General features: G+C 36.9%; 1 protein-coding gene across 1 annotated transcript in view; it reads left to right on the top strand.

Moving 5' to 3' along the window:
* Nucleotides 1–13,083, top strand: part of EYS (eyes shut homolog) — a gene marked incomplete at both ends in the record, with an annotated part of 1,618,725 nt that overhangs the window by 1,599,564 nt on the left and 6,078 nt on the right. Inside the window, one exon of the mRNA XM_080805925.1 lies at nt 11,994–12,155. Coding sequence (XP_080662051.1) covers nt 11,994–12,155 — 162 coding nt within the window. The remainder of the gene's footprint in view (nt 1–11,993; nt 12,156–13,083) is intronic.

The following is a 13,083-nucleotide window of genomic DNA, read 5'->3' as shown; positions in this document are numbered from 1 at the left end:
ATAATAAAAACTGATTGTAATAGTTTTCAAGAAATAGTTCTTGACTGTAGTAAACGGCAAAGTACTCAAAATTTTACTAAGATGGTGTACCTCTATTACTCCCCAAAAGAAAGCTGTTAGAAACTGAAAGAAAAAATAAGATAATCTGACAGAAGAGCTAGTTACTGTAACAACAGGGCAAGCTAGATTTTTGAAGCTTAAAATCTCAAATGATGAAAACCTGGGGGATTAACCCAGAATTTGTTTGGATTTGTCTTTGTGTGTATATAAATAAATGATACTGCTACGTATATAAATAGATTAGGGAGAGGGCAGATAGAGATGATAGGTAGATAGATAGATAGATAGATAGATGATAGATAAATAGTGACAGCAATAAAATTATTTCATAGAGAGTCTAAAAAGTATGAAAAAAGCTGCCAGAAAACTTGTGTCATCCTCATAGAATTCTGAACAGTAAGTTAACTAACAATATTTCCTGCTATGCTATAATAGGAGTTTGGTTCATTAAAAAAAATAAGTCATAAATAATCATATCATAGATACTATTGTTTCGACAGGATAAATTATTATGTGGGGAAGAGACTATAGGTTTTAGATTCCCAATTGAAAGTTATTTTCTATAATAATTTTTATACTAAAGTTGATTTTAAGGACTTTTAACCATGTTTGTGGTGAAGTAGAAATAATGAAGAGTTTGATGCTAAATGACAGAAACTTTAAGTCTAATTTTAAGTCTGTTTTTTTAAATCTCCAGTGATCCATTGACTTTGCAATTTTTCAACATAGTAGTTCATAGTTCCATAGACCTAAAAGTCAATTTAAGAAACAAAATAGAGGGGCACCTGGGTAGCTCAGTGGGTTAAGCCTCTGCCTTTGGCTCAGGTCACGGTCTCAGGGTCCTGGGATCAAGCCCCGCATTGGGCTCTCTGCTCAGCAGGGAGACTGCTTCCCCCTCTCTCTCTCTGCCTGCCTTTCTGCTTGCTTGTGGTCTCTCTCTCTCTCTGTCAAATAAATAAAATCTTTTAAAAAATAAAAAGAAGAAAGAAACAAAATAGAGAGCAGATAGCACCCGGGCCTCTGAAACCAGACCGCAGTGAACCCCTGTGTCTTGCCAATGGTTACATTTTTCTTATACCCAAACAGCTTGTTCCCAGTTGTATCAAAACCAGTACTGTCGATGATGCCCCATAATTTCTACTCAGTTATGGTCACCTATAATGCAGAAGAACTGCCTGGGGTTCAGTTCACCTTTATTGTACTTATAAACTGGTATAAAAATTATCAATGAATTCATTACCAGCATCCTTAAACTCACAAACGCCTAACTAATCAGTCCTCTTCTCCCTTCTTCGTTCTTACTTCCTCATTCCAAGAAACCTTAAGTCTTAGAGGGAAGATTAATTTAACAGTACATGGAACCCCTGACTTACAGCTTTCACAGTTACCTAGTTTTATGACCATCTTTATTGTAAAGAAGCCCCACCCCCAATAAGAATCAAAACTGATGTTTATAATCTCTGAATGACAAGAACAAGATGCAATTGATTGGCAAACCTGATGACGCTAGAGAGGGGAGGGATGGTAAAAGGGTGTCACTTGCCTCAAAATGCAGTCAAGTACTGGTAACGTTTGTTCTTTTCTCATTCCCTTGGAGTACTGCTTATAGTAGGGAGTATTCACTAATGTATTAAGATTCTTTATTGGTTCCAGACCAAGTGCTGGGCATAAGAAGACAGACATAAGACAGACAGACAGCTGCCCTGCCTGCAGAGGAGGAGGCAAACAAGCACCATATCCACCAATCAGTGAGGAAAAATACAGATTGAGTTAATGCCAGAAAGGAAAAAAAGAGGAAGAGGAAATAAAAACTCACTGGAAGAGTATATTTTAGTTGAGATGGTCAGGAAAGGACTCTGTAAGCAGGGACATTTGAGCTGACATCTAGTGAGAATTAGCCACATGTGAAGGCATGTGGGACAAGTCCTCTAGGCAGAGGCTAAACCTGGAAACAGGAAAATGATATTACATAATTTGAGGGAGAGAAAGGCAGCCAGGATTCTCAGAATGGGAGATGGCATTATAAGATGAATTTGGAAAGGCAAGCAGAAGGCAGATCATATAGTCTTGGAAAACATGGTAAAGAATTTTAATTTCATGCTCGCAAAATAAGAAGCCTGTGAAGACTGTAAGCAAGAATCTAAGAAGCAGAAAACTTGCATTCTGATGCTTCTACTAACCAGTGATTTCGTTTCTGCTGTGTCCTTTAACTCTCTGAGCCACTATTTCATTATCTGTAAAGTGGCAATAGTAAGTGTGTCACCTGTTTTCCATCTGCCCCCCCTTTCAGTTCTATTGTCACCCCTCCCCCACAGCTCTGTACTCCCAAGGCCCTCTCAGAGGATTGCAGCAGTGGGCTCCCCCTCAGTCTGCCTCTAGTTGGGTTTAGCCAAAGAAGTCACCAACAGAGGATCAGAGGACAGGAGAGCAAGACAGAGTATTTATTTCCCTAGATTCCTTGCCACTAGGTCACCAAAATTTACCTTTACCTGAGGACAGTTTCTGTTGGGAGATCCTCACCTACCCCAATTTTAAGCTAAGGAGTGGAAACAGCTCCCCGTTGAGACAAACCCCAGGGCAACACCCTGTGTCCTGTAGTTGCCCTAAATCCTGCCCACATCTTTGTAAATGGTCTTTTCATTCCCTTACCTTCAAACTACCCTATATGAGCATACCATCTGTTCACTGCCTGAACCCTTACTGATAGAATAAGTATTATTTTTCCTACCTTAAAAAAAGTCATAGAAGGTAATGTATATAAAAATTCTTTACTAAGTACAAAGTAAAGAATATAAAATATAAGGTATTATTTTCTCCTCTTGTTCTCAAGATCCCAAACTCAGACCAACACTCTTAAGAAAAAAATTTAGCTGTATTATGAACTAAATATACATCTTGGTATAGGGAGGTCCAGGAGTGTAGAATCATAGGACATTACCAATCATCTCCTAGTCCAACAGTATCAGTTTATAAATGAGGAGACTAATGCTCAGAAAAATTAAATAATGTGCCAAAAGCCTCAGAATCAAGTCTCTGGACTCTCAATCCAATTATTAGTAGTTGCTTAATAATTTTAATAAATATAAACACAGTCGACCATCAAAAAGTTACTAACACTCTATTTCTAGATCTTAGCAGACCCTTTTAATAGCCATTCCACAACTAAATATAGCATAGGAACTAACGATGTAGAGGTAACGTATTTATCAACAACCATCATACTCCAGTTATCTAGGGACACCTAATAAAAGGGCAGCATAATCATTAAAATTCAAATAACTTCAAAACTAAACTTGGTATTTAAATGAGTCATCCAAGGCTAGGATTGAAAAGAACCTTAAAAATCACATAATCCCAATTCTTCTACTTTGAGAAAGAGGTCAAAATGAAAGCTCTGGGTCCGTGGGACTGAGAATTAAGTCTTCACACTGCCAATCCAGTGAGTTTCCCAAGACACTCTATTGTTTATACTTCATAATCAAAATATGAAAACTACCAGTCACATGAAATAAGTGGAAACCTGTGCAGCCTGTGGCATGCAGAACCAGTTAATAAAATGCCCTTGTTCCAGTCTTAAGTATTTTTAAAGTGCATGTATGTCTCTGAGGAGAGGGTGGCTAGGGGAAATTTTCTATCCCAGTGTCACAATGTAAGTGGTGAAATTTGAATTTGTCTATCCCTTACTTTTTAAGATGTCTGACTGATGGGGAAAAAAATGATCTTTCAAGTCCCTTAAAACATTTACCTGTAGCTGACAGAAAGAAAAATCCATTTAAGGACAAGAAGAGAATTCCTGATTGGCATAGCTTTTCTTCTCACTGTGGCCTCACCCCAAACTCCTTAGGAATTCCACAGAGGTATGATACTGTGCGAGGAAGATATCAATAGACCACTTGAATTGGATGGCTTTCAGGGTCACAGCCACCAAAAATGAATCAAATATCTGAGCCTAGTTCCAGAAGTGCAGGAATCCACAATTTCACAGTGTCTGGCCCAAGAACCAGTTTAGATGTGTGTTTTTTAAACATCCGAAGGCCCTAAACCAGCTTTAAAAATTAAACTGAAGCTAAAGAAGGGTGGTCAGCAAGCAAAGGCATCTGGGTTTGACAGTTCACAGGACTATTGATCTTAACCTGAAAAGAAATAACAGGTTAGGGTAAATATTTTGCAATCCAGTTTAGTCACTAAAATATTCCATTGCTAGCAGAACTCTGGTTTACAATTATTTTGCGAGACAGACAATATGCCCAGTTTCTTTTCTCATACACTCAAAGCTTGTTCATTTGGTTTTTTTTCTGTTGTAGCTGTATTTCCTGTTAGAATCTATGGTTTACAACTACATGTATAGCCTTTACTGAATCATAAATCTCTACTCTTGGTTTATTTTTCCCACATTATTGGTAAATTGGTTTTTTCTTGGAATATTTTTATACCACTAAATTTTAGCTATTGCATACTGTTGACATTCAGCCAAATAAGATTCTATAATATGTGTGTTTTTAACTTTTTAGCCGGGGAAAATATTAAAAATGTTTCCATTTTTCTTACATTCTTTCCATCCCTAGTGCAATTTTTGTCCATTCATTTCTCATTCCCTAAGGTATAGAAAGCCACTCATGTGCTGGCATTTTAAATGAAACAGGCAAATGTTCAAGTGACAGTCTTGATGCCAAGGATACTTTATTTAGGTCCACCTAGCTCAAGGCTTCTTTGAAATTAATTCAGGCTAATGGAGGAGTTCTGTTCTTAAACCTTCCTGACTCAGGGGGTGCTTTCCTGCCAAATCTTTGGTTTTCCTGGTAGTAAAGGGTCCATAGTACTTGCAGATGGCAATCTCAGGAATGTTTGCCTTATTTTCAGATGTTCCTTTCTAGGTGCATTTAGCCATGTGAGAATAGAGGATATAATTCACAAACTTTCTTCATAGAAAAAAAAAAAAGCAAACGTGAATTTTAGTCTTTATTACCCCTACCTTCAATCCCATCTTGATAATTAGTAAGGATGTGGTTACATGTACACTAGATCCTCTAACTCTGTAACTCTATAATACTTGAACTAGCTATACCTAGGAACACACATTTTAGTTCTTTAGTCTTCCTTCTGGGTTCCTTAATACAACCTGCTAAATCATAAATGAAACTCAGTGAGAAAGTGAATTACACCTAACAATTCTAAGGTTTATATGAATGTTAAGGTTTTCAAGTGTCTAAAAGAATAGAAGTTGCAGGTGAATCTTAGTAGAAAGAAACAGACACAACTGCTTTTTCCTAACCTTAGACTTTAGGCAAGTAACTTTCCAGAACATCAGGCTTCTCAAGTGTGATAAAGAGAGTATGTCAAAATCTCTGTTTGGGGAAATTTTTTATCAAAATCCCAGGAGGGTCCATTCTCTTTGTCAAGTCCTGAACTAATGATTACTAATTTAGTGAGGGAAAGGTTAAAAACTCTTAAGAGACAGACATCTAAAAAGGTTTTTCTTCAACAAAGTCCTTTTTATTTTCTATTCAAGATAACATTAAGTAATGAACAAAAAGCACTCACGTTAAATTTGCTGCTCTCTACTACTGTTTCCTCCCTTGAAATGTTTCACATGTTGAAACGTAAACCCTGTCCCCCACCTAAGGAAGGGAGGGAGAAAAAAAGTTTGCTTACTGTCAATTTCTATGGACAGGACTTGGTTGCCTCTTCACCTGAGGCAGATTTGTTCACTTTTTAATCTGAGATGAATAACAGTGATCAGAACCAACCACAAACTTTATTTTCAAATTTGGGGAACTAAGCAAGAGACGCCTTCTAGTTTCTAATAGCAATATTGAAAAGTGACAAGCAAACTACAAGTTTCATGATCATGAAAGACATAAAGATTGTAAAATATCATTTCATTTTCTTTTGTTAAAATCTGTGTAATTTATGTTAGGAAAAATGTAAAAAGCAAGCATTCCTATACCACACTATTCTAGTGACCAAGGAATATGGCATGGCAAATGGTCAGAAAGCCATCTGGTCTGGGAGGCAGAATTGGCTAAGAGTCTCCTAACACAGCCTCATAAAGTTATGATAGGGAGTCACTGAAGTCAAGAGGCCAGCCCAGTGCCTGGCACACAAGTAGAGCTCCAGAAATAATCAGCGCCGCCCCCCCACTGGCCCCCCCGCAAAGGAAGAAAAAGGTATTAGATTACATTGTGTTAAATGCAGACCAGATCCACATCGACATTTTGATCTGTTTCATTTTTAAAATATGGGTTAGTTTTAAATAGATTCTTAAGTTAAAGTATTTTAAACCTCCTAGTTTGAAAAGATAGTAGTTTTATTGTATAACAGATGTTTAAAAATACTTCAAACCATTATGGTCAACATGGTAGACATAAACTTTTCAAAATAGCCAAATGAAATAATTTTTTTCAAAAACTCATTCTCTATTGAAGTATAATTGATTATTAAATGATTTAAAGATTTTATTTATTAATTTGACAGAGAGAGATCACAAGTAGGCAGAGAGGCAGGCAGAGAGAGAGGAGGAAGCAGGCTCCCCGCTGAGCAGAGAGCCCGACGTGGGGCTCCATCCCAGGACCCTGGGAGCATGACCCGAGCCGAAGGCAGAAGCTTTAACCCACTGAGCCACCCAGGCGCCCCAATTATTAAATGATCTAAAAAACATTTATTGAGAAGTCACTCAGGCCACATGAAGAGATCCAAAGCACTATCAGATAGGGTTGTCCCTCCTTTCAAAGAGCCAATGATTTAAATGGAGACCAAGCAAAAGTATGTGAAAATCAAATCAAAATATATAATTTAAATCACAGTTTGGAGAAAAGAGGAAGAAATTGACTGCTTTAATTGCCAAACAATGATACAATATGTGCATTATTTCCCACTACTAAGGCCTGAACAGGCAGTGTAAAACAATGGAATTAAGTTAGGTATCAATACATAGGTAAGATTTGGATAGACTCATATGGGGTGGTAATATAGCTTTCCTAAGAGTGAGAGCCCTGTAGGAAAGCAGGCAGAAGAATAGAAGGATGCACTTGCAAATGTGAGCAAACTTCCTCATCTGAAAAGGAAACTCATCCCAGAGAGTCTAAATTATTACAATTCTTCTGCGAAAAGAAAGGAAGAGACCAGTGTAAGGCACAATGGATTAAAAAGTCATCAAGAGATGCTTACTGAGCTGGAGGGTGTGCCTTTCACATAAATGGTGCTCCATTAACATTTGTAAAGTGGGTGATGATTATTCAAGGTTTAAAACGTGGGTAGGGTGTGCATATAATCAATAAAATCTGCCAGACCTTTTGTAAATAAGCCTTTGGGACTACTGAAACAACCATAAACCTTCCTACACAAGGCACCTGACTAAATGGCTGACTTTATTATTTATGACACTCCAAGTAGCATAAGGAAGAGCTTAGAGTAAAAAAATACATATATTTGAAAAGTAGCTGAGATAGTGGTAGAAAGATAAACTATGCCCTTCTCTCAAGGAAAGAAAAGAAAGAGAGAAGAGAAGGAGGAGGAGAGGAGAAGGCATGGAGAGGAACGAGAAGGGTGCACCAAGCAATATGGGACAAAACTAAGTCTAAAGCACAGCATGCAACTGAATGTAAAATTAGCTTTAGGTTTCCTGGAAATCAAAGCAAAACACAAAATACGAAGGTTGCTACTCAATTATTGCCTAGTAGAAGAAAGCATACCAGTCATCACATCAAGGACACAGAATTGTGTCATGGCACTGAACTCTAATGAAAATATTTTGATCAAGCTCCAATTCTTTTAAAAAGTGAAATTAAACAGCAATATATATATTTGATGACAATTTTCTAGAAAATGAAGAGACATTATGTATACCGTCTTTTCTCATACTGACACACACTAAAGGCTAAGAACATAATATAAAGTCATAGTTCCATGTAATTATGTCAAAGCTAACTGAATAAAGTAGATTTCTAATGATGTGGCATATTGCTGGGGTAATAGTCAGTAGTCTTGACAAATAATTATTTAACATTTTCTTTAAACAATTACTTTGGATATGAATTGTGTCAGCTAAGTTTTTGATAGTTAAGGCATAGCAAAAAGTTAAAAATTAAGATCTTTATAAAAAAATCTAGGTATCATGGTTATTAATCGAATTATATATTACATGCTTTGTCTCATTTTCATGCTTTATTTTTCAGATTTATAAGTGACAAAGCTGATGTTTTTGTGTGAAAATTAAAAAGTTTAACTTGGCCTCAGTTCAAATTCTGCTCCAAAAAACAAGGAGTAGAACACTTCATCCTAGATTTTGATAGCAGGAATCACCAGATGTCACTAAGTATCATAAAACAATCTTGTGATTTTATAGAATACTTAATTTTTAAGCAACACTACATCTTCATGGGCCTCCAAAGATCATTTAGAACCAAATCGCCACCCAAATAACTAAATGAGTTAAACAATTAGTGTTTTTCAGCATTATCCATATGGGTGCTAAAGAAAATCTGCCTAAAGGGATAATTTTTTTTTTTTATAATTGATACTTAACCATTCCTTCTGTTAGCAATTATCCAACAGGTTCAATTACTCATTCACACCACTCCCAGTAGACTCTAGTAAAAATTCAACAAAGAGAAAGGATATTTAGCTTCCATTTTTGCTACAATAACAAGGTGTATACTTAGTTAACCTAAAATTTGTCCACCTGCTTAAGTTGAGATGGAAAGATAATTACTTAAGACTTCACATAGTTAAGGATGGAAAAAAAGTTACTTCTATCCATTAGATCCTAACATGTTAAGAATCCACATTGAAGTCATATGCACTTATCCATAGACCTTAAAGGCAAATAATGAATTAATAAATATCACAAAAAGTCTTACATTATTTTTATCTCATTGTCTTTACTAACTGAATAAAACATAGCTGTGGTACAGTAGAAAAGCTGTGGTTAAAATCAAAATCTTTTGCATTAAACATAATGAGACTGAAAGTATAAAATGGATAGCCCTGAATCTATAATTTGTTGAGAACACAGCAGATGTGCATAAGTGAGGAATATCTATTTAACCTCATAGCCTTATATGATGTGGAGACAGAACTATCTGTTTATTAAGTAGTCCATACTTTGAGTCCAACATATAAGAAACAGCGTTCTGGGAATTAATCTATTTTAGAAATCTTGAGGTCATCGCTAAGAACAAAAGCACTTGGTAGTCAAACAACTTTAGTGGGACTTGTTCAATTTTAGTGAGTCGAGGTGTGTTTAGAAAAGGGGGGAGGGACACCTGGGTGGTACAGTTAGTTAAGTGTCTGCCTTTGGCTTAGGTCATGATCTCAAGGTCCTGGGGTCAAGCCCCGTGTCAGGTTCCCTGCATAGCTGGGAGTCTGCTTCTGCCTTCCCCTCTGCCTCTGCCCCTCTTCCTGCTCATGCACGCTCTCTCTCTTTCTCTCTCTCAAATCAATAAAAATTTTAAAAAAGAAAATTTTAAAAAATGAAGTTGCTGCATCCAAGATAGGGAGGTGATGAAGTTTTTAACACAGGAGGAAAATCTTGCAGAGCTTTAGGTTCTAAGAGAAATTTATGCACTAAAAGCAGAGAAGTAGGTTAATAAGGTGGCAGAATAGGAAGCTACATGCTCTCCTTCCCTCAACAGACACCAAGTTAACACAACAAATGGACCATCATACCTCTGTGAGAATTCTAGAGGCCTGTTGAGAAGCTACAGTACCCAGGCCATAATTGTGGAGAGACTGGTAGGGCTGGAAAATTATCATTTTGCATCCAAGTAAGGACTTACTTGGGCTAGAATCACCAGTGGATGTTAAATCTAGGGGGTGGTTTGATGAATAGCAGATATACATTGTCTCACAGTATCTCCCCACCGACTGCATACAAATTGCAAGAAAAAATAAAGCCACAATTATACAATGGAATATTATACAGTAGAAAAAAAGCAGTCAACACCTTGACCAACGTAATCATGTTAACTTCACCAATGAGGAACAGAAAGATATCGTGTGTCTCCATATGTGAACCCCTGAGAAGAAGCCATCATCATCTGTGATGCATTTCAGCCAAGAAGGCATAACCTGAATCTAATGATGAAGTAATATCAGCCAAACCCAAAATAATGAATATTATTTTCAAAAAACAGAGAAGGGGGAAACCTGGGTGACAGTTGAGCATCTGACTCTTGGTTTCAGCTCAGGTTGTGATCTCAGGGTCATGGAATCATGCCCCATGTCAGGCTCCCTGCTCACCTGGGAGTCTGCTTGAGATTCTCTCCCTCTCCCTCTGCGCTTCCCCCAACTCATGTGTGCTCTCTCTCTCTCTCTCCCTCTCTCTAAAATAAATAAACCAGTCTTTAAAAAAAAATAACAGAGGAGGAAAATATTCTTCAAATATGTCAAGGTCATGGGGAGAAGTTAAGATGGCAGGATAGTAGGGAGACCCTGGGCTTGCCTTGTCTCTCGATTGTAGCTAAATCAACATCAAATCATTTTGAATAACTAGGAAATCAATCTGAGGATTAAGAAAACAATCTGCACAATTGGACAGAGAGAACATGGCAGATGTAAGGTTTGGAGATCTGAATTGGGGGAGAGAAGAGCTACAGTGCTGTGAAGGGGAGGGAGCCCTTTCCATGGAGAAAAGTCAGGGAGAGAGTGGAAGGGAGAGCAGCGTGTAGGGTTTGTGCAAGATGCCATGGTGTGGAGATCCCCTGGGAGGGGAGATTTTTTTCATTCTTCCATGAGGGCCTCCTGAACGGCAGCAGCCATGAGTCCCCTTCCTCGGGGATAAGAAAGAGGGTGATGCCATCTTCCACACTCCACTCCTTCCCTATCCCCCCACCCCCAACACACCCAGCATTGATGGACTTCTGAGAGAAACACAGCACCTCCAGTGGAGGCTGGGGTTACTTAACACCAAACCCCACTCCCGGACTTCCAGCAGGGTCATCTTTACTAGGGCAGGTCTGACTGTGAGCCAGCTCAGTGAGTCTCTCCCTCAGAAGACCAGCACAGACCCCAACATGTACCAAGTCTACTGATAATAGAGTGCTCCAAAGCATCAGCTTCAGTTCTGGGGGAGCTAGGATCAGGCTTTCCTTTTTAAAAAAAATATATTTTTTTTTCTTTTTTATTTTCTTTATACACACACACGCACACACACACACACACACACTCTAAGAAGCACTGTCATACAAAATGAGGTACAAAGAATCTATAGATTCTATAGAGATAAAAGCTGCCAAATGTTCAGAACTTTCCTTCTTCCTTTTAGGAACACACAGAACCAACAAGTAATACTGAGGGACTATAAATCTATATAATGATTCTTTTTCAGTTCATGTTGAATTGAATTTATTCAGACTTAACATGAAGGAAAACCCAAAGGTTAGTACTTTCTGAAGAGATATGGATCTAAATTATTGTCAAGTAAACTGATATTTATTTCCATTTATATAATCACTTTAATCTTATATTGACTTGATTATACTCTACATTTTAATCAGAAATATAGAAACTAAAGAATAATTCATATTGTGATGCCTTCCACCTCCCACAATTGGAATTATCTTTTTTAAAACATTATTAATGTAAGGCATTCCCAAGAATTTCTATTTCTATTTCTTGAGATAAGAATAAAACTCTCAGAATCTATGCATCTAGGCCTCTCTATAATATAATCTAGAGGATCTGTGGCACACAGCACCAGCCAAAAGGAGCATAGTTACCACAAGTAATAGAAGGCTTTTCAATAATTGGCTCCATTATAAAAAGCCTGCAGTTAGTGGGATTAGAACAGATTTATTACCATGGTTCAATGTATTTAGCGAGGAATAACTCTTGGAAGTTAAATTAAGGTAAGTTCTTAAATGATAAAATCATGTAACTTTATTGTATTTATCAGCCATACTGACTTTTTTAAACTCATGTTTTTGTTTTTTTAGTTTTTTCTATAAGTGATCCATCTTTCAGAAGCCATGAATTATCCTGGATGTCTTTTGCTTCCTTCGGTATTCGAAAAAAGACACATATTCAATTGCAGTTTCAGCCTCTTTCTGCAGATGGCATCTTATTTTATGTTGCACAACACTTAAAAGCACAATCAGGTAAAGCTGGCAGGATGTTTGTGGTGGAGGGGGTTGGGAGCATAACAAATTCCCAGTAGTCTTTTAAGTAATGTGTAATGGAGTATTTTTATTTTTTTAAGTCACTGAGCCTATAAAATATGTAAATACTTGATACTTATATGTTCTGTTATCACTGCAAGTGTATGTTTATGAACTGAATCTCTAACTATAAATTTCAATAAAATAGCAAGAGCTTTAGAATTAAAGTTAGCAAAAACCAAATATAGTATATTCTCAACTGCATAACAATCCCATCACAAAAGAGGTTGAAGCCAAGTATAATAGTTTTATGTCAAAAGGAACAAAATATGTATATAAAAAATAAATGAAAGGAAGTCATGATTGATATATTTCCAGTAAATCCATCCACATTTATAGCTCCAAAAATTTTAAGTTATTCAACATGTTATCTACATAGTAAACCTAGGATTCACATTTCAAAATAAGTTTGTAAAAATATTTTTAACTACAAAAGTAGTACAATTATTGCAGAATAATATGGAATAAAAATATCCATGTAGTATGTTGCAGTTTAAGAAATTGTTTTTGAGGGACGCCTGGATGGCTCAGTTGGTTAAGCGGCTGCCTTCGGCTCAGGTCATGATCCCAGCGTCCTGGGATTGAGTCCCACATCGGGCTCCTTGCTCGGTGGGGAGCCTGTTTCTCCCTCTGCCTCTGCCTACCACTCACTCTGTCTGCCTGTGCTCGTTCGCTCTCTCTCTCTCTAACAAATAAATAAATTTTAAAAAAAAATTTAAAAAAAAATAAATAAAAAATTGTTTTTGAGTTTTTATTACTTTACTATTGATTTCCATTTTCATATATCTTTCTCCAGAATTTTGATGAAGACATTTGCATTTATAGTTACATTTCTATTGAAAAATATTTTTAAATTTTACATTTGGCT

The sequence above is a fragment of the Martes martes genome (assembly GCF_963455335.1).
Source record: "Martes martes genome assembly, chromosome: 6".
Classification (NCBI taxonomy): Eukaryota; Metazoa; Chordata; class Mammalia; order Carnivora; family Mustelidae; genus Martes; species Martes martes.
This window is presented reverse-complemented; position numbering and strand designations above follow the sequence as displayed.